Source organism: Hirundo rustica, chromosome 2, assembly GCF_015227805.2.
Source record: "Hirundo rustica isolate bHirRus1 chromosome 2, bHirRus1.pri.v3, whole genome shotgun sequence".
Classification (NCBI taxonomy): Eukaryota; Metazoa; Chordata; class Aves; order Passeriformes; family Hirundinidae; genus Hirundo; species Hirundo rustica.
In genome coordinates this window covers 53,242,049-53,265,181 of record NC_053451.1, presented here as the reverse complement: position 1 = coordinate 53,265,181, position 23,133 = coordinate 53,242,049, and the positions used below count along the sequence as shown (strand labels likewise).

The 23,133-nt window shown below is 43.0% G+C and overlaps 1 protein-coding gene across 5 annotated transcripts; it reads left to right on the top strand.

Moving 5' to 3' along the window:
- The first annotated feature begins 1,675 nt into the window (after positions 1-1,675).
- On the top strand, positions 1,676-21,698 carry LOC120765033 (phosphatidylinositol 3,4,5-trisphosphate 3-phosphatase TPTE2-like). Of its 5 annotated transcripts, none has more exons than XM_040089210.2 (19): positions 1,676-1,799; positions 2,384-2,457; positions 4,503-4,580; positions 6,752-6,799; positions 7,506-7,664; positions 8,058-8,177; positions 10,941-11,040; positions 11,871-11,934; positions 12,439-12,503; positions 13,077-13,137; positions 13,386-13,467; positions 13,550-13,638; positions 16,133-16,194; positions 17,128-17,208; positions 18,144-18,249; positions 18,876-18,973; positions 19,358-19,453; positions 19,917-19,987; positions 21,428-21,698. In XM_040089210.2, the coding sequence occupies exons 2-19, from the start codon at positions 2,408-2,410 to the stop codon at positions 21,528-21,530; spliced, it is 1,533 nt and encodes a 510-aa protein (XP_039945144.1). In that variant the 5' UTR covers positions 1,676-1,799; positions 2,384-2,407; the 3' UTR covers positions 21,531-21,698. The 5 variants fall into 5 exon arrangements, with proteins under 5 accessions (XP_039945144.1, XP_039945163.1, XP_039945173.1 ...); XM_040089219.2 differs by lacking the exon at positions 1,676-1,799 and adding an exon at positions 1,806-1,944; XM_040089249.2 differs by lacking the exon at positions 1,676-1,799 and adding an exon at positions 1,987-2,145.
- Positions 21,699-23,133: the final 1,435 nt, after the last annotated feature.

Below are 23,133 nucleotides of genomic sequence, written 5' to 3'. Positions count from 1 at the left end.
CATCTCCAGATAGTCTATGATTCTATGTTTCTGTTACCTGCTGACACTGTCTGCACTAGATATTAATGTATTTATACATATAAATATTTGAAGGGAAAACTTTCTCTTTAACCTAGTGCTCAGAAATGTTCCCTATTCTCAGCATTCACCTTAAGAATTTTATTTCCTTTGGGCAGGGAGCATCCGGAAAGGCTCCTGCCATCAGTAACCCCATCTCCCCTGCAGCCCTGGAAGCAGCTGCTAAAAGCTCTCTTTGGGCTCCCTCTGGTGTCGACCGTCCTGCAGAAAGCCTCTCCAGCGCAACTCTGGCTTCAGCAGCTGCAGCAGCACTGTTGTACCGCGGGGTGCCCAGGGCGAGCTCGTCACTTGGTTGTTGGTAACGAAGTAGGCGTGAAGCCTCTGCAGAGCACAGGGTAACACATCACATTCTGGAGGCTCCGATTTTGCGAAAATCTAAGCGCTCGATGCCGTGTGAAATTCCAAGTGCTCACTGCGATGCTCTGCCCTGGATGATGGCAAGAGCTGCCACAGGCTGGGGGGGGGGCTGGCTGGCCTGCTGCCCCTGCCCCTCCTGCAATGGCCCCGCCTTGAGTGCAGCCCCTCAAAGCTGCCATGTCATGGGAAAGGCATTGAGAGGCATCAAACAGCAGAAAAGTTTACAAAAACTTTGAAGGTGGGACTTGGAAGCAGATGGTGGGGCTGGCTGCAGTCTGGTGGGCTGGGGGCAGTGTGGCTCCACACAGAACTACAGAATCAATTAGGTTGGAAAAGACTCCAGCAATCATCAAGCCCAACCTATGTCTGAACATCCCCATGTCAATTAGACAATGGCACTAAGGTGCCACGTCTAGTCTTTCCTTGAACACCTCCAGGGATGGTGAATCCACCAAATGCTTGGGCAGTTTGTTCTAATGTCTAATTACTCCTTCTGCGAAGAAATTCTTCTGAAGGTCCAACCTAAACCTCCCAGCCTCAGACTGTATCTTCTTGTCCTGTCACTATTTACCTGGGAGAAGAGGCTGGCCCACCTGACTCCACCCTCTTTTCAGGCAGTTGTAGAGAGTGATGTCTCCCCCTGAGCCCTTCCTCTTCAGGCTAAATAACCCCAGGTGCACGCAACTGTGCCTTGTAGGACTTGTGCTCCAGACACATCACCAGCCCTGTCGCCTTCTCTGGACACACTCCAGCAGCCCAGTGTCCTTCCTGAATTAAGGGACCCAGAATTGGACACATTACTGGAGGTGTGGCCTCACTGGCGCTGAACTCACTGCCCTGGTCCTGCTGGCAACACTATTGCTGGTACAGGCCAGGATGCCATTGGCCTTCTTGCCCACCTGGGCCACGGCCTCCTGGCTCACCTACAGCCGCTGTCGACAAGCACCCCAGGTCCTTTTCTGCCGGGCAGCTTTCCAGCCGCTCTGCCCCCAGCCTGTAGCGTTGCATGGGGCGGTTGTGACCCAAGTGCTCGACCTGGAATTTGGCCTCTTTGAACCTCATGCTGTTGGGTCTCGGCCCATCGTTCCAGCCCGTCCAGATCCCTCTGCAGGGCCTCCCTAGCCTGCAGCAGATCGACACTCCGACCCAGCCTGGTATCGCCCACGGACGCCCCCGGGAGATGGGAGCCCCGCGGCCTGTGCGGGCGGTGCGGGGGCGGAGGGGCCGTTGCTACGGCAGCGGGCGGGTCTGCTCGGCCCGGCCCGGCCCAGCTGCAGCCGTGCGGCGCCGCCGGGACATTTATCTTCGGCCCGGGGGCGCTCTGAGGCGTGTTCGTGCCCCGCGCCTCGGCCTCGGCTCGGCGGGTGAGAGGGGCTGGCGGCGCGGCCCGGAGGCGGGAGGGAGGGCCGGGATACAGCCCTCAGGAAGTTTAACCCAACTTTCCGCTGAGTCCGCGGCGCGCCGCGGGCGGTGTCCAGGCTCGACTTTGAGCCCGGCGGCCGCGCCGAGGTGAGGGGCGGGGGGGTCTGCGCTAGCGGATGCGGCGGAGCCAAGTGCGGGCCTCCCGCCCGGGAAGCTGGTGCGTGCCGGGAGGCAGCTCCCGGACCTGCTCCCTGCGGCTCTGGCCGCGCCCGCAGCTCTCCCGCGGGTGCCAGCTCGGGCTCTTGTGTGTCTCAGGGCTTGAAGCAGGGCGACATTCTTCGGCGTGAGGTGAAGATGCTGTTATCGTTGTGGCGTGTTTGGTGTAGTCAAAAGTCCTTCATCAGGGTGCTGAGTGCCTTGACTCTCACCAGCATTACAGTTAAAAAATGTGTCAACCGTGGGGGCAAATAGTTGAAAATGAAACAGGAGCCTGGCTGCTGGGACCGTGAGGGTGAGGCTACAATGGGATGCTGCTATTCCCTGTTTCTTGTACTGTCTCACTTTAACTCGGTGTGCTTCTCTTCAGGCCAGCAGGGCAACAACAGGCAAAATGACAGCTGTGAGGTATGAACAAGGGACCCAGCCGAGAGACTCATCGGGGTGAGTGACATGAACTGTGCCAGTGAGGGTGTTTGGGATTGAATATGTGGTGTGTGGTCCCCTGTCTTTAGGTTCTTAGTGCTTCAGATATAACAAAGGGAATAATGATGGAGTGTCTGAAATTTATACAGCATACAGTCTTTTTATCTCCCCTCCTCTCAGACAGCAGCACTGGTGGGAGGAGGGCTATCTTTGAGAGAAATATGCTGTTTTGATTCACTTCTTGTAAGTAGTTAGTAAGTGTTTAATGAGTACAAGGTCTCCATCTCTGGTAAAATGAACCCATAGCCTTAAAGTGTGCTCTCTTTTAGCATCCAGACTGTCAAGAGACTTACAAGAGAGTGTCAAGGACTCTTGCAAGATGCTCTTTCTCTGCTTGCTTTAAAAGCCTTAAGTCTGAAGTTGCCTTTAGCTATGAGCAGTCAGAAAACTTGTGCTCTGTATGGAGCGTGTGTGTGAAGGAAACAATTTCTTCTAATATGGCCTCCTTTTATTCTTGTCCACCCGCATAGTGAAAGCCTAATTGTAGCAGCTTGTGGCTGAGACCTTGTTCTGCCTTGGACAACAAGTAGATGTAGAACTATCTGCAAAACAAACTCCCTCTGAGCAAAGCATTAACAGAACTGAATTTTTGTGTGGGAGCACTATGGAAACAGTGCTTGGACTTGATTTCTGTTTTATCTTTGTATTAAAGATTGTCCTCCTAACTGAAAACACTTCTGTTTCTCATTCTTCTTGTGGTATATTTTAATCACAGAAGACGATAAGAAGGTGGCATTTGGTGCACTTAATGTGTCTGCAAGTTTAAGCAAGTGACCTGCAGCAAAATTGCTGCAGCAGTAGTAAGCTTTAATAAGTGAAGCATTTCTGCTGTTCAGTAAGTGTAAACACCTGAGTGAATATTCTGTAATAATAGTTGGGAAGCAAACCGGAATGCCTATCCATCACTAGAGCTTTGCTTCAGCTCTAGGAACAAAATGAGGACAGTGGTTTCACTGGAAACACTGGAGCTGGGAAATAAGGCTTGATTGTTGTATCAGAATAATTCTTCTGCTGAGCCTGATGCTGAGTGCAGGTGGTGAAGCATCAGTACTGGCTGCTGAAACTGTAGGAGAAGCATCATTAAACTTCTTGCTTAAAAGGTGGTTAGCCCAGACTGCAGAAGCAGTGCTGGTGCATGGGTCTGTTGTGCAGGATGAAGGATATTTGAATCCTTGGAAGTATTACACTAATGTTTCAAACATGCTAGGCTGCCTCAGAACAGCATGGAAGCATCAATATTGGATATGTGTGTGTAGCTGTTCCTGCCCACGACGCAGGGAAACCGGAGGCAGAGCCTCAGCAAACACTGTGGCTGTGCTGAGTGCATCAGACACAGAAATACTGCACCACAGTATTTCTGTAGAGAAGACTGGAATAAAGACTCCTGGATTTTGATGCTACACTTTTTCTCTGAAATTGTCATGTGGCCTTCAAAAAAACCCAAAATCTTGATCTGAAGAGACCTTTTTAAGGAAGTTATGGCAAGCAGCCACTACCCCAAAAAACTGCTGTTCTAGCACTAGCTCAGCTGCTGCTCTGGTCTTCCAGTTTCCGGTCTGGTATCCTGTTCTGCACAAAAACATCTCTATGCTATGGCTTTTCCTGGTGAAAACATTAATTTTCTGTACAAGAAGGTCACTGTAACAGCATTAATGTCACTTGGACTCTCTGAAGCCATTTTGCACGTGCATATTTCTGGCACTCCTAGAGCCTGAACTGTTGAATCCTTAGCAGACTCATGGATACCCTGCTGAACATATGTCTTTTTTTGGGGGGGAAAGGGAAAACTTTTGAGAAATGGGCTGCTAATAGGGAGTAGATCAGTACAAGCCAAGGGGTTTAGCTATGCCAGCATAGGGGAAGTCTTTCTTCCCCTGGTACTGTGCCTGTGCTCTGGCTCAGGCTGCTGCTCACTTGGCAGTTAATTCTTTTTTTGGAACAACAAAGCAATATACAGAATTGACATCTCTATCAGTGTATGACTTGTATTATTTTTTTGCCAGCTCTCCAACAGCTGAAGAGGCCACAGTAAAGATTGATAATGGTTGTGATGAGGGCAATGGACCAGACAGCTGTTCCAAGTAAGCTAATGATATACTAAAATTCTTTGCTTACCCCCAGAAGTGGAATCTAATGAGCCAAATTAAGAAGGCAGGTGTCTTGTTGAAGTAGAGATAAGCCTAGTAAAATCCTTGATATTAACGTTTCTTCCAGTATGTCTTTATCCCTCTAGAGATAAAAGCCCAACCCAAGAACACAAGTCCGTCATATTATGGAGAACAGGTAGTTCAAACCACATTGATTAAATTTTCCCAAAGGAATGAATTTGTGAGAGCACAGAAGAACAAGTGCTGGTGAGGAAGTGAAATAAAGTAGTATCTGGGCATAACAGTAAGCATCGTGGCACTCATCAGGACTAAATTGCCTGAACTTGCTAGTAGTTAACGCTGTTCTTGAGGCAGTTATTTCCTTACAGTGTTTACCTCGTGTAACTCTTACAGCAAACTTAGTCAAGTCAGTGGCAGGTCCTGCAGCTCAAGAACAGTAAGCTTAAGCCTGTTATTTCAGTTATTCTGTGTGACATGTTTTTCTAGATTTCAGAAGTCAGGATTTACAAATGTATTTCACAAAAGCTCTAAGCTAATTATGTAATCAAATGTGCCATGTTTCCTTCAACTGATTTACGATGTTGGCAGGCCAGATTGGAGTGGGGTGTGTATGTATTTCGGTCTGGAGTGTACCTGGTTAGAGGCACTTGTCCATAGGCTGTGGAAGCTGAAGTCTTGGTATCCCCACTACAATTGTAGGATTGACTGGACAGACATAGACCAGCCCACCATTAGTGTCACTATTGCAGTGTTTCCTTACATTTTTGGCATTCATAAATACCAGGAAAACCTATATGTTAAGCTGCCTGCAGGACAAGACATGGTATTACATCCTTGACTTCCACACGGAAAGTGAGTACTACAACTCACTGGTTATATCCTTCCAGCTTAAGAATGCAAATGTTTGCTGGTTAGACCTTGTACCTTAGAGTAAGAACCTAATAACCAAAAGTGTGTGTTAATTTAGTAACCCCAGCAAGCTGCTGCCTCAGCACTTCAAAGGCATCTAGCCTTGTCTTAAACTGGGTTATTGGAGTGCACCAAGCAAAATACAGTGCCTAACTTGTCATAGAGGAAACAGATATTTTGGGCAGAGTCACTGGGTTACAATGTGCATTACTGAACTGACAGAAACTTGTAACAGTGCAAAATAACTATCAGTACTTTTTGTCAGTGTGTTAGAACTAATGGTAAGTCCTGCTGTTAGTGATATGCTTGAAAAAAGATGTTTTCTTCTAAGTATCTAAGAAGACAGAAGAAAACACTAAGTGCTGATGCTTACAGTAGTTGAGTAATCTTGGGATTACTTAACAGACTGGCAGTGTTTTTCAAACTGTCAGCACCTGAGGCTTGCAGGTTCTACACCAAGAATTTCTACCTTAGTTCTTGGTGTAATCTAAAGAGGCTTCCAGCCAGAAAGAGAGTTACATAAAAGGTTTGTTCTAAACCAAAAGGCTTAAAGCATACCAAAGAGGCAACAAAACCTTCTGTAATTGAAAACAAGAGCTGTGACCCTGCCAGGACTGAACATAATTCTCACAACTGGAAGAACTTGGTTTCAGAAACACTTTTTCTTAAAAGATATTTGGATTTGCAATCTGAAAGCCAAACTTATGCTTAAAGTAGAAAAGGGATTTATGTATCTATAAATATATATATATATTTCTCTGTTCCAAAGGTGCTCTTAATAAGTGTAGCTCTTTTCAGGCCTAGGGAAAAAAAAGTTCTGATACAATAAGCTAATATATGAAATGAAATATATTAAGAGATGTTGATCTTCCAGTCTTCCTCTTGACCGATAGCTGTTCTATAAACCCACTGCTTATAGCTTACTAAGCCAGAGTTCAAGTGTCACTGGAATTGTGACATGGAATAATGTTATGGATAAGTACATACTGCTGTATTTCTAGGGTCTGGAAGCTGATTAATACTTTTTCTAACAAATGATCAAAGCACTGTTTTCAAGTACTCTCTTAACCTATATACTTCATGAATGCAACACAGTAATCTCATCTTACTGAAATTGCTGCTGTATAGAATACTAAAACCAAAGAAATGTGAACAAAACCATATAACAGTGCCCTTGTGGTTCATACCTGTAGCAAAATGTCACTTGTCTTGATGTCAGTTCTCTTCTCTTGCAGTGCAACTAGGAGAAAAATTGCCCCATTTGTGATGTCCTTTGGATTCAGGTAAAAGCTTGAGCTTGTAGTGATATGGGAAAGGTAAAAATAGTCCTCATTTCTAATGTAGGAACTTGGAGAGTTCCTTAAACATCAGTAACTCCAGTTTGCTTTGTCTGAAAGTACTGAATCCTTTGTCACCCCCAGGAAAAGTAATTTGAGAAAAGTATTAGGATTGAAAAATAAGACTTAAACAGATGCAAATGCATTCTCCAAGAAGAGTGGAAAGTCAGAACTGCAAGTGTCATAGACTTGGATAAAACTTCTTTAATGGCTTATTCTTGGCTGGCAGCCTTTGAACAAACAGTTGATCAGTTGTGTGTAGGCTAGGTTCTGGAACAAGGCAAGCCAATAAAGTTATTTTTAAGGGACTGTGTTAAGTCAGGAGAGGGAGGGAAGCTGAGTAAGGTGAAAGCAGCAATGATACTTGTATGCCTTAAAGTATTCAGGTTTGTGCTGCTTCTAGGTAGCTGTGAAATCATAAATTAATAACTACAGCTGTGTCTCAGGTGAATGTATGGTTCCACACAGATGATTGTCTCTGTGCATATCACTTAAAAATTCAATTGGGAACCTTCAGCTTCTAATTAAGCAGGCTTCAATGTTTGTAAGAGAACACACTCTTGCTGGAACAGCTTAGAAATCAGTGTTTGTGCTGTTCAGTTGATAAGCGTTCATTCCTGCCTCTCAAACTTCCTTGTATTTTTCTCTGCAGAGTATTTGGAGTTGTACTTATCATTGTGGACATTATAGTTGTGATTCTGGATCTGGCTATCAGTGAGAGAAAGAAGGGTACAGAGATTCCTGAACGTATTTCCCTGGCAATAGCACTCTTCTTTCTCATTGATGTTCTCCTGAGGGTGTATGTTGAAGGGTAAGACATGGGCAAAAATTATGTGGCAAGTCCTCAGGCTAGGAAGGAAGCAAAAATTCAGGCTTGAACTATGACCATGGTGTCTTGTAGGTTAATTTTCTGGCCATAGATAATAGCCACATCTTCTCTTGGCTGTGTATGTTGGTGGTTGTCCTTCTATAGAACAACCTGTGTTTTCAGTATAAGTGAGTACTTGGAAACTACATCAGCTTTGCCATAACTTGTGTGTAAATCAGGGTAAGATTGCTTTCTTAGTGAGACTTCTGTGTTTAGTGTTAAGAACAACTGCAGGAGAGCTTGTCTCCAGCAGTAGCTCTGTAGAGATAGTTCTCTTCCTGAAGATATATTTTGCTACCTATATTGGCATCTGTCTAAAACTCTCCTTGCTTTCAGCTTCAGGAACTATTTCCGGTCCAAACTGAATATTTTGGATGCGTGTATAGTGGTGGGCACCCTGTTAATTAATTTGACGTACTCCTTCATAGACGTTGATGCAACAAAGGAGATACCAAGGTAAGAGTGGTATGGCTGCTGGTAAGTGTGAGCTCTTTTCTTGATAATCTTCTAAGAATTTTCTTGAGCACCTCTAAGCCAGATTTGTACACATGAGATAACAAATGGGACTGTGATGGTGTGTCACAGGACAGACCAATGAAGGATAGACACACAGCTCTGGTCTGTGGTTATGCTGTAGGCTGTCCCTGCCTCAAAGGCAGAGGGGATCTGATCATACTAGTTGGGGTAACTCAAAGTGAGGCCATCAAATGCTCTGACTCAAGCACTTTTTGGGGAAGGATGTGCAGTAGCCCTGATAGAGAAGAGAGTCTGAAACAGGTCAGAAAGAAGAGTTGGATTATCATAGCAAATGGAACAGACAATGAAGGGAGGATCTCTGTCTAAAGGATCTTGCAATAGAAAGAGTTGCGCAACTGTCTTGTTTCCTTTGCTTTGCTTTCCCAAAAGCCTCAGATAAGCTGGATTGCTCAGCCATGCTCTGGAGAGAGGAAACATGCTGTTTATTTGCATAAACTGCTTTAAGTCCTATTTCCTTCTGGTTTCTATGTCTTGATTAGATGATAACCTGTGAGATGAATCCTTCCTGATGAGGCCAGAACTACAACTTTAAGATGAGTTTATCTGCACTAGGTTTGACTTAAAGAAACTTTCTCACATCAGCCAGGGAAGAGTCTAGCTTTCTTAAAAAAAAAAATTAAAAAGTCACCCCCTGCCCCAAATTCAGCTGACTAGTGGACATAAGAGGGGAACATTATTCCAGAAGAAAACAAAGAGTTTAGTTATTGAAGCATCCAGAGTTGGTCGAATATCTGTAAGTACTAGCTTTCTCTTAAAGTGCTTGCTAAACTAGGGTATCAAGAGGTAATACTGTCAAATGAATAGCTTTTGCAGCCCACCTTCCTCCTAGGTTGTCTTAAACAGTCATTGCAGTTTTTAATTATTAATTTTCATTTCTATGGCCACATTTTTCTAAAGCAGCTTTCATCTTATGGCAGCACCCAGATGAAGGGAGGTGAAAAGAGCAGTGTGACAGGGTAATCTGCACTCTTATTTCTACTAGGCTGTGCAGTAGTAGGCTTGGTCCTACACTGACCCCTTTGGCTGTAGATCTGTGTGTCCAAGTTCCTTGTATTCTGATTTGCTAAAGTTGATGTAAATCTAGAATAGGTTTTTGGCTCACATAAAGAGGACTTCACACCGCTGCTCTCAGAATGCACTCAACTGGGGCCTACCATCTTACCCATTCAATTTTTGAGCCTTCTGTAAGGCTTTTACTGTTAAAGGCTCTAAAATTGTGTCCTATCCAAAATATTGCTACCTGACAGTAGGTGATACTTCAGATTTGACCAAATCTTGAGATGGTGGTCTTCCCACCTAACATAACTATAGTATCCACAGAATCCAGTCAATTCCCAGTAGCCTTTACTGGGGTTTATTGCTTTTCTTTCCCAAGTCCTTCCTCAAGAAGCAAACAGTAATCTTAAAGCATCTTATACATCTCAGAATAATTAGAATTTGAGCAGCTTTTATGTGGATAAGAGCTTATATATGACAAGTGAAATTTCAGTGACACCATAGAGGCAACATGCCCTGATGGAGGAGTATGGTTTCTCTCTCTAATCTGGTCTAGCTGAGTGTGTGTAGGGATGAGTTAACAGTTTCCTTGTAGTCTGACCTATAAAAGAACTTTGAGGAATGAGAGCTGGGTATCAGTCTGGGAGCTAATGCTTAACAGGCTGACTTCGTTAAGGGCAGAATGCAAACAACTTTTATCTTGAAGAGCTGCTTCTCAGAGTTGTGGGGAGTTTTGGGGCTATGGAGTTTTCACCCCAGTTTTGGTTCATCTCATTTGCTGCTAGCTCCAAGGAAATTCTGTTTTGAAAACAGGAGAGTGATACTGAACTTGGAAGAAACTCAGGGAAAAACAAACTTTCCTCCAGGTATCCAGGACAACCTGACCTTGCTGACTTTAAGCTCCATATCAGTGCAGAGCAGACTGTGTTCAGCTGGACTTTTGTCTCCCTTACTGTTGGTATTCACCAGCATTTTTACACAAATGTATCAAAGCCTAGAATGTGTGTGTGCTGCTTAAAATGTATGCTCACTTACCTTCTTAAGGAATGAATTGAATATTAGTTTGACCTTGTCCTTATGAGTGTGGGAAAGCAGCTGCTCCTGTTCAGTTGTTTTGATAGAACCACTCACTTAAACTTCTTTCCTGCTTCAAAGTTCAACAATAGTTCAAAGTTCCTCAAACCAAACCAAGTGTTCAGGTTGCTGAATGATTAAACATAGGATATATACTGATCTGTTCTCAGGTTTCTTAATCAAGTCATGATGTACTTAGCCCCTCTGGCTTCTTTTTAGGTATTTTTCAGGTGGCTACATTACACATTATTTTAGTGTGGCTATATACACTTAAATGTATAGCTGAGAATAAGCTTCAAGGAACAAAAACTTGGTGATAATAACATGGGTAATGTTAATGGAATTTGTTTTCTGGCCAGACGTGTCTATGGAAGTCTGTTTGAGTGAGTAGGGGATTTCCTAGTTCTGTTAGCTGTTGAGAACATGCACTCAAAAAAGCCCTTAACAATAAACCTGTGATACTGTATTTGTTCCAAAATCAGCCTGAGATGTTCTAGTTCAACATGTGAAACAAAGTTTTAAACTTTTCCTGAAACAACTTTTAAGCAGCTTTAGTCTTTGCCTGTAAGTTCATTTGTGTCCATTTTCTTTCATGGTGAACCTGTCATCTAGAATGGTTATTTTCCTCCGAGTTCTGAGAATTGTCATCTTGATAAGAATATTTCGTCTGGCTTCACAAAAGCAGCAACTTGAAATAGTGACCAGGAGAATGGTAAGTTGGCCTCTTAACATATCTAGACTACTACTACTGCAGTTTCCATCTCTTTCTTCATGCAGCATTGGTAGTAAGTAGCAAGACTGACCATGGCCTACTGGTCTGTAATTGACAGTGTTGCCCAAGCAGCATATCTGTTCCCTGTCCCCAGCAGGGCTCTGGAGTTTTGCCTCCACCTTCAGTAAAGCCTCATCATTCTCAGCTTTGCTCAAGTAAGCAGCAACTTGACCTGGAAAGCCATCATATCAAAGTGATTGCAACAGCCCGTGTGTCTCAACTGACAATTTCTAGCTTGTGTGGCATGCAGACTGTTTTCCCTCACATGGGGGAAGGTAGGAGTTTTAGTGTGTCTGCTTTATTTTGGGTACAAACCATGCAGTCTTAGCTGTTGGAGCCCTAGCCACTGTCAATGCCTCTTATTTTCATCAGGGGCATTCAAGTGGTACTTTAAGCTTCAAATATATCCTATTGTTTAGGAATAAGCAGTCTTGGTTATGTACTCTTAATATCATTCTTTTTTCCCCTCAGTCTCCAAACACTCAAATAACAATGGCAGATTCATGCTGCAGTATTCATAGAGGCTGCAGTGTTCTTTTCACTAGAATGAATTTTGATATTTAAGGGTAAAAATTCTATACAGAGCTTTTACCTAGAAGTTAATACAAGAAATTTGTGCTTGGATAATGCTGTAATGAAATAAGGTGAGGCTCTGCTACTCAAGCTTCACTGGAGAGTCTAGATGGTTGAATTTTCCTAGTAACAGGCAACACTTGGTGATTGTTGGCATTCTTGTGGAAGATTAATTCTTACTTTTTTTTTTTGGCCAGGTCTCTGAAAACAAAAGACGTTATATGAAAGATGGCTTTGATCTGGATCTCACTTATATTACTGGTTTGTGGAAACAAATGTTGCTTTGCAGCATGTTGTGTCCTGTGAAGACTTGTTTTTCAGTTAATAAGAGCTTGTCACGAAATACAGACAATGTTTTAGACTCATGAAATTTAAGTATGAAGTCAAACCAGGCCAACTCCTTTTCTGGGGGATTTTGAAATATGGATTCCTGACTGACACTATTCTCCAGAATCAGCCTTCTGGGAGAGTTGTACATGCTGTATGTAATGATAGAAATTTATCTGAGGCTGAGGGAACCAGTGTTGGGGAACTATTTACTTACAGTATTTTTGCTTCTGATTCTGTGGAGACTGACACTTGATGGTGGCTGATTTGTCTGATTCTAGCCATGCTAAATGTAGAGGAAAGCCTATCGGAAATGGGTAGATTGTTCTTAAAATTAGGGTAAGAATAAGATGCTTCATAAGGATGTTTCTCAGTCAAGTAGTTCTTATGTGCAGGGGGACTTCCTGCTGGTACTTGTGATTGCTGTCTTCTCAACAGATCGAATTATTGCAATGTCATTTCCGTCTTCTGGGAAGCAATCTTTCTACAGGAATCCTATAAAGGTAAAATTTTTACCTACCAAATTCTTTGTTTCTGAAACCTGTTTCTTTTATGGGTTCCCAAGAATTTACATGTGGCCTAGATCATGTCAGTCCTAGTTCTGCTGCCTTTCCTGATTGGAATGACTGACTGATGATCTCCACTGTGCTGCACTGCTGATGTTGTAGTGTCTCAGCTAAACCTGGTTTGTATCTCACAGTAGGGATGTACCAGTGCTTTGATGCTTCTGTTCTTTGGGAGTGTTTTGAAGAATCAAGGCAGTTCTGTCCTAGGCTAGTAATGGTGATAAAATCTATTCACCTAAATAAAGTTGCTTTAAAGGTCTCTATACAGAATGTCCTTTTCAGAGCTCTGCTTCCTGATATTGTAGAAACATATGTATATATAGGGCCAGGAAGATAGCTGCACTAGTACTTTTATTCCAGAGGAGAACCTGAGCTGTCAGGTTGGGAAGGTCTGCTTTCCAAGGGCTGTACATGAATGCATTTGTTGATCCCACCTGGGGTGTGGGGGCTTGAGGTGGCAGTGGAAATAACAAGCAGAGCACTAACTAGTCTGAACTCATTATTGCTTAGGAAGTTGCAAGATTTTTGGACACCAAACATCCAGACCACTATAAAGTCTACAATCTTTGCAGTAAGTATGTTTATCTGCTGACTATATTTGAGATAAAATTTAATGTATAAGTGAAAAGTATGGAACCAGAAGCTAAGCATGAGTGGCTCTAGCCAAGTTACCTCTGTTTTTTTCATTTTTATCTGTCTATTAACACTACTGTATTTTAGACACTAGTACATGCTCAGACCAGCTGTTGTGTGTTACAAACCACTTTCTTTTTTACTTCCTTCTCCCTTCCTGGCATAACTTTGAATCTTTTCCTATAGGTGAAAAAGGCTATGACCCCAAGTACTTTCACTACAGGGTGGAAAGGATCTTCATTGATGACCACAATGTCCCAGCACTACAGTGAGTCTTGTCAAGGAATACATACATTGTAATAGTTCTGTGTAGGCATTTGCCTTGATCTGCTGACTTTCCTGTTATTTAGGGACATGCTGAAATTCACTGCCAGTGTCCGTGAATGGATGAGTCAAGATGAGAAGAACGTCATAGCAATTCACTGTAAAGGAGGCAAGGGTAGGATTTCTCACCTGCAATCTGTATGTTACAAATCACACTTCTTTGTTATTGTAGCTTCTTTGATTAAAATGTGGCCTTAAACCATACTACAAGACAGGTTTATGTTGTCACTTGACAAATACTGCAGACACTATGATGACTAGCACTAGTCTGTGTTTAGTATTAAACAACCCCATTTTTAGGTAATCTAATTTGGTTCTTCGTCTAAGCTGTCATTATGTCTCTTAAAGTGCTCTTCAATAACTTTCTTGCAGCTGGGACAGCAGTCCCCCAGAGAGACTGGAGATAGGGGGCTACTGAAACTGCTGCTGTTAAAAGTGGTAGGCTGCTCCTTTGGCTTCTGGTAGCCAGTCACCCATGCTGAATATTTCGCATTGTAATATAACTCAAACTATCCATTGTTTAGGTTGGAAAGAGACCTATAAGATAAGTCCAACTGTTAATCCAGCACTACCAGGTCCACCACTAAACTATGTCTCTCAGTGCCACATCTGCACACCTCCAGGAACGGCGATTCAGCCACTTTCCAGGACAACCTGTTCCAGTGCTTATTAACCTGTTGGAGAAGATTTTTTTGTAATATCCAATCTAAATCTTCCCTGGGGCAACCTGAGGCCATTTCCTCTCTTCCTATTGCTTTCTACTTGATGGAAGAAACCAACACCGCTTCAGTATGACTTTTACAGCAAAAAGGTCTCCTCTGAGTCTCCCTTTCTCTAAGCTAAACACTCTCAGCTCTCTCAACTGCTCCTTGAAGACTTGTCCTCCAGATCCTTCCCCACCCCTGTTGCCCTTCTCTGGACACATTCTTAGCATCTCAATGCTTCTCTGGACATGTTCTTAGCATCTCAATCTTGCAGTGAAAGCCCAAAACTTAATGCAGGATTCAAGGTGCAGTCTCTCCAGTGACAAGTAGAGAGGGACAATCACTGCCCTGGTCCTGGTGGCCAGAATATTGCTGATACAGGCCAGGATGCCATTGGCCTTCCTGGCCACCTGGGCACACTCTGACTCATGTTTAGCTGCTGTCAACCAGCACCCTCAAGTCTTATTCTAGTGGGCTGCTTTTCAGCCAATTGTCCCTGAGCCTGTAGCACTCTGTGGGGTCATTGTGACCCAAGTGCAGGTCCCAGCCCTTCACTTTACTGAACTTTACACCTTTGCCCTTGGCCCATTGATCCAGCCTGTTCAGATCCCTTTGTAGAGCCTTCCTGCCTCTCTAGCAGACCAACCAACTTGGTGTCTCTTCAAACTGACTGGGGATGCACTCAACCCCCTTTTCCAGATTGCTGGTAAAGCCTGGCCTCATTCTGTGCCCTGGGATCACCACTAGTGACCAGCTGCCGACTGGAAGTAACTTCATTCACCACCATTCTCTGGGCCTGGCCATCCAGACAGGTTTTTACCCAGTGAGGAGTGCATCCATCCAAGCCATGAGCAGCCACTTTCCCCAGAAGAATGCTGTGGGAATTGTCAAAGGCTTTACTAAAGCCCAAGTAGACAACATCCACAGCCTTTCCCTCATCCATTAAGTGGGGCACCATCTCACAGAAGGAGTTCATGTTGAACAAGCCGGACCTGTCCTTCATAAATCCATGTTGGCTGGACCTGACCCCTGGTTGTGCTGCATTTGTTGTGTGATACCACTCAAGATATTCTGCTCCATAATTTTACCCTTCTAGAATGTTCTAGGTACTGGTTAAATCAAGATACACATTATATTAGGTGATAGAGTACAATGAAGTCTTATGGAAACAAGAATAGTGAAAGCTGTCAAACATATGAGCTAACCTGCAGGTGCTATCTGAACCAGCAGTGGTGTGGGAGCTGTTGAAATGCATAAATAAGTGCAAGTAAGCCAAACTTCCCTGCAAATATCTACCGTATCTTTAGCTGCCTACTGCTACTATTGCAGACACTTGGCTTAAAGTAGGTGGTTGCCTAACACTAAATAGTTGCCCCCAGGTGGAGCTCTGTCTTAAAAGGTTTTGCAAAACTGAATGTTGAAACTCTCTGTAGGTCAAAACCAGCATAAAGAACAAGTGTAGGGAGGGTGACTTGACCTCTGAGATTTTAAATTAAAAACTGAAACTGTATCGACATCTTCATGCTAGCAGATTTGATGGCTCTGTAATAGGGTTGCAGGAAAACAGTTGGGGCAGAGAAAAAACTCTTGACACTTACAGCATTGGTAAGTTTCTGTTTATAGCCTCATTTAGTAGAGTGCTTGGCTCTATTTCCTGCTGAATGGAGTGTGCAGATACTGACCAGCTGCTTAAGTGTCTCTAGTAATGAAAATGTGGGGACAAGGAACAAGTTGACAAACTGTTATATCTGCTCTATAACTCATTCTTCTCAGAAATACTTGAATACTTAGTGTCACTTATAACTCTTGAAATAGATGAGATAACAGATGACTTCACCTTCACTAAAATAATCCCAAATACCTTTGAACCACTGTAAATCAACTTGTATTGTGTGTCTAATACAGGCAGGACTGGAACAATGGTCTGTACCTGGCTCATAGACAGTGACCAGTTTGAGAGTGCAAAGGTAAAAGCTGCTGTGTATTTTTTGATTTGTTTAGTGTTCAAAATGTCCTTTTAGGATTTACTGAATTGGTGAAATGCACTAATACTGTGCAAAAAATCTATATTAGAAAAGGATTCTCTGAAAAGTCTGATTTTAAAAAAAGTTCATGCAAGTCTTACTACAGAATAAATTCTGGAGACTATTTGTGATCTGAAAGAAGTAAGAAAATAGTGTTTAACAAGTTACTAACTTGAAGGATTCTTTTTGGAGGAATAATGTAGCTAGGGTCTCGAGCAACAGCTTAAGCTGTAGGTGACTTCTGAGCAAACTCTCCTAAAGATAGTATCACTGCTTTTAAGTGGTTTAAAGTAATTTTTTTTTCCCAGTCTCCCTCCAAGCAGGGGCATCAAGAGGCATTAAGAATTGTCTTGTCTTAACAGCCAGTATTACAAAAGGAAGCCCTTCTAGGGAAAGGGAGGAAGATCAAGTACCAGCCAGGATAGGTGCTGATGCTGCTTTAGTATGCCAGGTCTGATATATCACCTGGAGTTTGGGGGTGCAGAAAGCCCAGGACACACAAGGTAGTCTGGACAGACTGTATATCCATTTAATCACTTGTTTTCCTCTGAGTTTCCTTTGTAAAGATATGAACTAGTGTTCAGCTTGGTCTGCCACAGACCCCTTGAGAAATATAGATGGTTCTAAAGCAATTATCATATTGCTCTCCTTCACTCTTTCACGAATGGCAGATTTATGTGTCTGACTTCCTAATTAGTACTTTCTTCTTGTCAGTAAAAGTTGCCTTTAGAAGGTACCAGAACAGCTATTGCATATTTCCATTTGCATTCCTTTACTGGACTTGAGTAGTGTGGTTCTAGTTTACTATCCACTTCTCAAGAAGGGGAATGGTAGTGGGATGGATAGCTTAACCCTTGAAATTATCATCCTGTGTAGGAAAGTTTGGACTACTTTGGGGAGAGAAGAACTGATAGAAGCACAAGTACCAAGTTTCAAGGAGTTGAAACTCCCTCACAGGTAAGCTTGAGCAGGTTCAGGAGCAGCAGTCAAACCAATACTAACCTTGTGAGTGCTTATGCTACCCCACCTCTCCTGCCTCGTTTCAGATGTAGGTTCCCTGTATGACAACCTGGCATGGTTGCCCTGCATCTTTCTCCTTTCCCTTACACCTTTTTCTGCATGATAATGTCAGATCTGAAGTATACTATCTAGGATAACAACAGAATTCTTGAGTTTGGGAATGCTTTCAGTCCAAGCCCACTGTTCAAGCAGGGTGACCTGGACAGAGGTGTGTGGTCAGGTCTAGGTTATTGGCACAGATGCAGCTTCCACAGCATGTCTGGGCACCCTCACAGGAGCCTGACACTGTAAGGCAATTGGACTGTTTAACAAGGGTGCTCAGAAGCCTGCAGCCTAGGCTGGGGTTGGGCCATGGTGCTGATTTGGCTTGGGTGGAGAAATGGATCTTCTGCAGACTGCATTCACTGGGAAATACTACACAAGTTTTTGCCTCAGACCACAGTTTCGCACATGTTTATTTACTGTTCTGCGTGACGCAATGTTGGGAGGTGAATCTGGTGACAGGTACTTACAATTGCTGGTATAAAATATATAGCTGTCCTTCAGTAAAATGAAAATGCTTGTATGCTTAAACATTCAGCCTCTTAGGGCTACAATAGAAAAGCACCTCACTTCTTGCTGAACTAAAAAGTCCAGGATTCTTCCTAAAATATGAAATTTAAATGCTGGTTAAAAATGTTGATGTTGAATTTGTCTAGAAGATTGTTTCAGCTGGGAAAGGGAAGAAGAACAGTTGTTTTTCTTCTTAACTTTGGACTTTGAAGGGCTAAAAACTTGGAGTAAAATATCTATTTAAATCCTACTTCTGCCTAGAATTAATCTATGTTGGGTACAGAAACTGCATAATGTATCTGGGCTTTTTTGCATTACAGAGTAGGTATGTTGGGTATTATGAGATCCTGAAAAACAAGTATAACTTGAAACTCCCACCAGAGAGACAACTCAAAATAAAAAACCTCAAAATCCACACTATACATGGTAAGAACTCTTGTATTTGGGCCTTCCTCTATCTGGTAATAGTTTCCTATTACAGGCAGCTGATAACTGTCTCTCTGACTAAGCCCATGATAGGAATGTAGACTTACTGGGATTTCAGAATTTAAATGACACAGGACACAATGAGGAGTGTTTTGTAATCAGTTGCTCTGTGTTGCGTCACTTTCTAGATGTCTGACCAAATAACGGCTCACATACAACCTGCTCTTTTTTGGAAGGGGAATAATTTCTTAAGTGAGACTAACTCCCCATGTGGAACTGGATCCACTAATGTTTCTGAGCTTTAGATACTGCCAATTACAGTTACCTATGTACTGGTAAACTTGATCAAAGGCTGGAAGTGCTCCTTGTTCCAGGGGAGTTCAAACTGCTGTTATTGTTCGGTAAATGGAACTAGATTTTACATTAGCCTGTTCCCCTAGTGGGGAGAGCTTCAAAATGCAATTTTCAGCCACTGAATCCTGTCTTACCTTTAGCATTTGAGTTCTCTAGAGTCTTGAGCAAGGCATTCTGGAAAGAAGGCACTTTTGAATGGGATTGCACTTGGTTTTCATGATAACTTATGTTTCTAGCTAATGTCTATGCCTCTGGTATAATTTTGTTCCTAGGAGTTGGGAAAGGCAATGGAACTGATATGAAGGTGCAGATAATTACAAGGAAGCAAGTTGTACTACAGTGTGTATGTGCCAATCAAAAAAACTGCAAGGTGAGTACTATGAAGACACATGAGTTGAGTCACAGGAGCCCAAAACTGATTTATAGGTTAAGTATCTTAGTGTTATGTCTGATATTCAATTTCTGTCTAGTTTAACTAAATGGATGATGTAAATTCAAAGAGGATGAAAAAGCTAAACTTTACCAAATCCTAGGAAATGGAGCAGTAAGATAGTGAAAGATTGCCTTGGGAATTGCTTAAATACAAATAGTGCTGGACAAATACTCTGTCCTGAGCAGCTCAAACTGTTGTCTGTTATTCTAGCACTGCTGTTGTATTTGTGTACTATGAATGAGTAGTTAGGTCTTGTCATGAATTGGTCCCTTGTCTTGCTGCAGAAACTTTCATAAAACAAATTCTTATTCTGTTACCCAGCTCTTCTTTGATTCTGAAAGTGACTCTGTAGTCATTGGCTTGGAAGACTGCCCTGTTCTGAGTGGCGATGTGAAAGTCAGATTTGAATGCAATTCTGTAAGTATACTGGTGTGAAGACCTTCAGGTGGGTATGGGGAGAGGCTGCAGTGTGAACTGCAGTGGGTCCTGCCTGAGCACGTCCTGCTGGGCAGCATGGGGCAGAATCTGTTCCTCCCCAGTGACTCCTGCTGTGTCTCACTGTGCAGTGAGGGGTGCAGCAAGTGGTGTAACATCAGCCAAGGCAAGCAGTGGAATCACCAGGCTGTTCAAACAGGCATCTTAGTTCAGTACCTGCTGCTACTAACCGTAGGGGTCTCACCTGATTGTATTGAGTGACTTGGTACTGAAATAATTGCAGTGCAAATGGTGATCTGTGTATGATATTGAGCTCTTCAAGTGTACTGTAGATTCTGGCACTGCAGTTTTGTAAACCAAATTAGTGAAGAAAAGTGGGTACCCTAACTCTACAAAGTTGTATTGTGTAACACAGTCCTTAAACAAAGGTGTTGTTTGTGTTTAGGCTGTCCCAAAAGGCTATGATGACTGCCCATTCTTTTTCTGGTTCAACACTTCCTTTATTGAAAATAACAGGTAAGTGATCATAATGAATGCCTTCAGTTCCCAACTTCTGGTGTCTGCATAGAGCTGAAACATCATAAACATAGTACTGAAAGCTGAGATAAGAGATGTGTGATCAGCCAGCTAACTTCCATGTGGTACTGGTCTTTGATCCTCAACTGTAACTTGTGAACAGGCAGTTGCTTGCGCTGTGACAAATATTTTAAACATAGGGGAGCTTTTTATCTTAAACCATTGGATTATTTCCTTGGTGCTCTCTAACCATTGTTAATGAATTTGAATTAGAAAGTGTAATGCTAACTATTTGAATCTGCCATCCTCTTACAGTATGGCTGCCTGAGAAGCAGGAACTCAGTAGCTTAGCAGGCAGACATTAAGATCACAGTTAGAGGTACTGATGCTTGGGATCACAAAGAAAGGCCCTCTTAGGGCTTCTCATGCTTTTCATAGAGTTAGAAGCTATAGTGATTTTGCTTGGTGAGACTGGAAAACCTGGACAAGCCCCAGCTGGTGAAAGTTGGGCTTGTCTACCTTGCTTTGGGAGTGATGTAGAAATGCAGAGACAAAAGAGCCTTATTTTTGGTCTGCCTTGCTTGGCAGATTTAGGTAGAGGAACAGTGAACTTGGCATATGAGATATAATTACTGTATTCTCCATGACTGGAATAGAAAGAAAACAGTTTTTACTTAACTGAACTTGTCAGAACCTGAGGAGCGGTAGCCATGAGTCTGTTTGTGACAGTTAACTTAATATGCTCAGCCAGCAATGCACCTTGTAGTCTTGATCTTGCAGACCAATTAGACCCAAGCTAGTGCCAGGAGAAATGTATGCCAGCTGTCTGATAGCCCTGCAACATTGCTATCTTGAGGGTTTTTCTGAAGTGTTTGTTTCCTCCAGAACTATGGAGGATGCCCCACTAGGCTACCTTTTCTCCCTTTCTGCCCAGACCTTCTGGTAAACCTGAAGTGGACTAGGTGTGATCAGAAGTGAAACAGCTGTGAAGGCAGTGCTTCTGTTTCTCTAATTCAGACATGGCTGACGTGCAAGTGCTTTGTAGTGATAACTAGATGTGAATTTGGTAAACATTAAAACTGGAGAATGTGCCTGATGAGGTTGAATACTGAATCAAATTACTGCCTTTAGGAGGGTTGGTTATTAAATTCCTGGCACTTGTATCATATTAGGAGTCCTTGAGCTGAATGCAATATTAATTTCTCTGTCTTGCACTGTGGGTCTCTGGGAGGGTGGTGGGGTGCTGACCCACGAACCCATTGGTTGACTTTGTTTCTGAGACTACATAAGGTGCAAAACTGCAGGGATGGCTGATGTCTGTTTAAATGCAAGGTCAGGGGCTGTATTTGATGTTCTAGGGCTGAGCCAGGTCTTTCAGCTGGCTAAAAGGGAAAAGCATGTCTTAGGCTGTAAGATATGCTACTGAATTTTGTCTTTCAGACTCTACCTTCCCAGGAATGAGCTGGATAACCCTCACAAGTCTAAAACATGGAAAGTCTATAGCGAGACATTTGCTGTGGAGGTGAATTTTATTGATCCATAAGGGAAATCTGAAAGAAGGGAAGCATGTAAAATTCATCTCTTTCCTGGAGAATGTCTTGCTGTTTCAGTATAAAGTGAAGCAGTGCCATTTGGATGTACATAATGTATTTGTGTAGATACAACTTCTCAAATAAAGGTACATGAAGTTCTGTTGTGCAGGGCAAAAATACTCTCAAGAGTTACTTAATGTCAGTTGACTGTTACATCAAGGGCTGCTGGATCCTTGGAGCTTAGATATCTCTGCATACAGCTAATTCCTGTTTGAGTAATCTAAGGCAGTTATGTGTTTTTAAGCATGAGCCATTAGCATGATGGTGGATGAAGACCAGCAGTCTGCATGAGACTGGGAAAACCTGACATGACTCCCTCAGCACTGGACTTTTCCACCGATCAGTAGAATATGGGAATTTTGAGGAAGAAATATTAATCTCCCTCTGTTGGATTGTTGCTTCTTGAGCAGAAGCCTTGGTATTGAATTGCTCTTCATCAGTAATCAGTGATGCAGGGCTTTGAGCAACACCTTGAGAGCTGCCTGTGGAGGCTGGAGCTGCTTTTCTACTGCTGTACATCCCCACAAAGTCTGCAATGGCCACTTGCCCAAAGGTCTGTCTGGCTCTCATCAGCTCCTGAGCATTCCAGCTGCCTAGGATCAGTTAGTGTGGCTGCCTTAATACCTGCATATCATTTGAGCAAATAATGCAAATGCTCACTGGCTCCTCTTGAGTTGAGTACTAAGACCTGTAATGCACAAACTTCCAGAATGCTTATTCTTCCAACTACTCTCACCAGTGCAGCTCCTCTTGTAGGCTGTGCCTTTATTTGTGTGAAATGTGTTGAGATGTTAGCTTTTTGGTTCTGCTGCTTCCTTAGTCTTTTTTGTGTTGGGAACCAAAAAGTGGAAGAGACATAGCTATCCAGTCAATGAAATAAGCTGAGAGGTCATTTACCTTCCCTGTGCTTACTTGAAGTAGTTATGTACTATGAAGGACACCATGTGTGGGCTCAGCTTCTGCTATTGCTATGTATTTACCTCAGTGTCCATGTGAGTGTGGCTAGGGGCTAAAAAAGGATACCCTTCTATTGCAGCTACAAGTGGCTGATGGCCAAGTTCATTTTGGCTTAGCTCAGGCAATTGGATATCTCTGTCCTAGGATGCCCTTTGGTATAGTTGGCAGGGCACCTAAGGTGACCCATGTTCCTGCTTAGGGAGTAAGCCAGTTTCCTCAGATAGCAGCAGCAGCGGAGGCTGTAACAGTAAGTCAGATTTTTCTAGTTGAAGCACATGCAGTTAAGTAAAAATTAATGTGTAAGCAGGAATGAAGAACAAAATAGCAGTACAAGGGATGTCCCATGTTTCTCTTTGGAGATCCAGGCACCACTGCTCAGAAGAGGGTAACAATAGGCCTTGCCTCCCTATTTCACTGACCTTCACAGGGTAGTGGACATTCATCCCTTATATATATGTGGAATTTAGATGACCTATGCTGACTCCTGGCATTCTTTTGACAGAAAACTTTACAGCCTATATCATACTAATCTAGAAACTTGGAATTTGAGGTGAACCCTAATACTAGAACTGACTGTGGTACTAACAAAGCAACAGG

Excerpts from the sequence above, each read along its gene's own strand:
- LOC120765033 (XM_040089210.2), top strand. The coding sequence starts at position 2,408 with ATGACAGCTGTGAGGTATGAACAAGGGACCCAGCCGAGAGACTCATCG. Across the intron at positions 19,454-19,916 it reads TCAGATTTGAATGCAATTCT|GCTGTCCCAAAAGGCTATGA; the intron begins GTAAGTATACTG and ends GTTTGTGTTTAG. Across the intron at positions 19,988-21,427 it reads TCCTTTATTGAAAATAACAG|ACTCTACCTTCCCAGGAATG; the intron begins GTAAGTGATCAT and ends TTTGTCTTTCAG.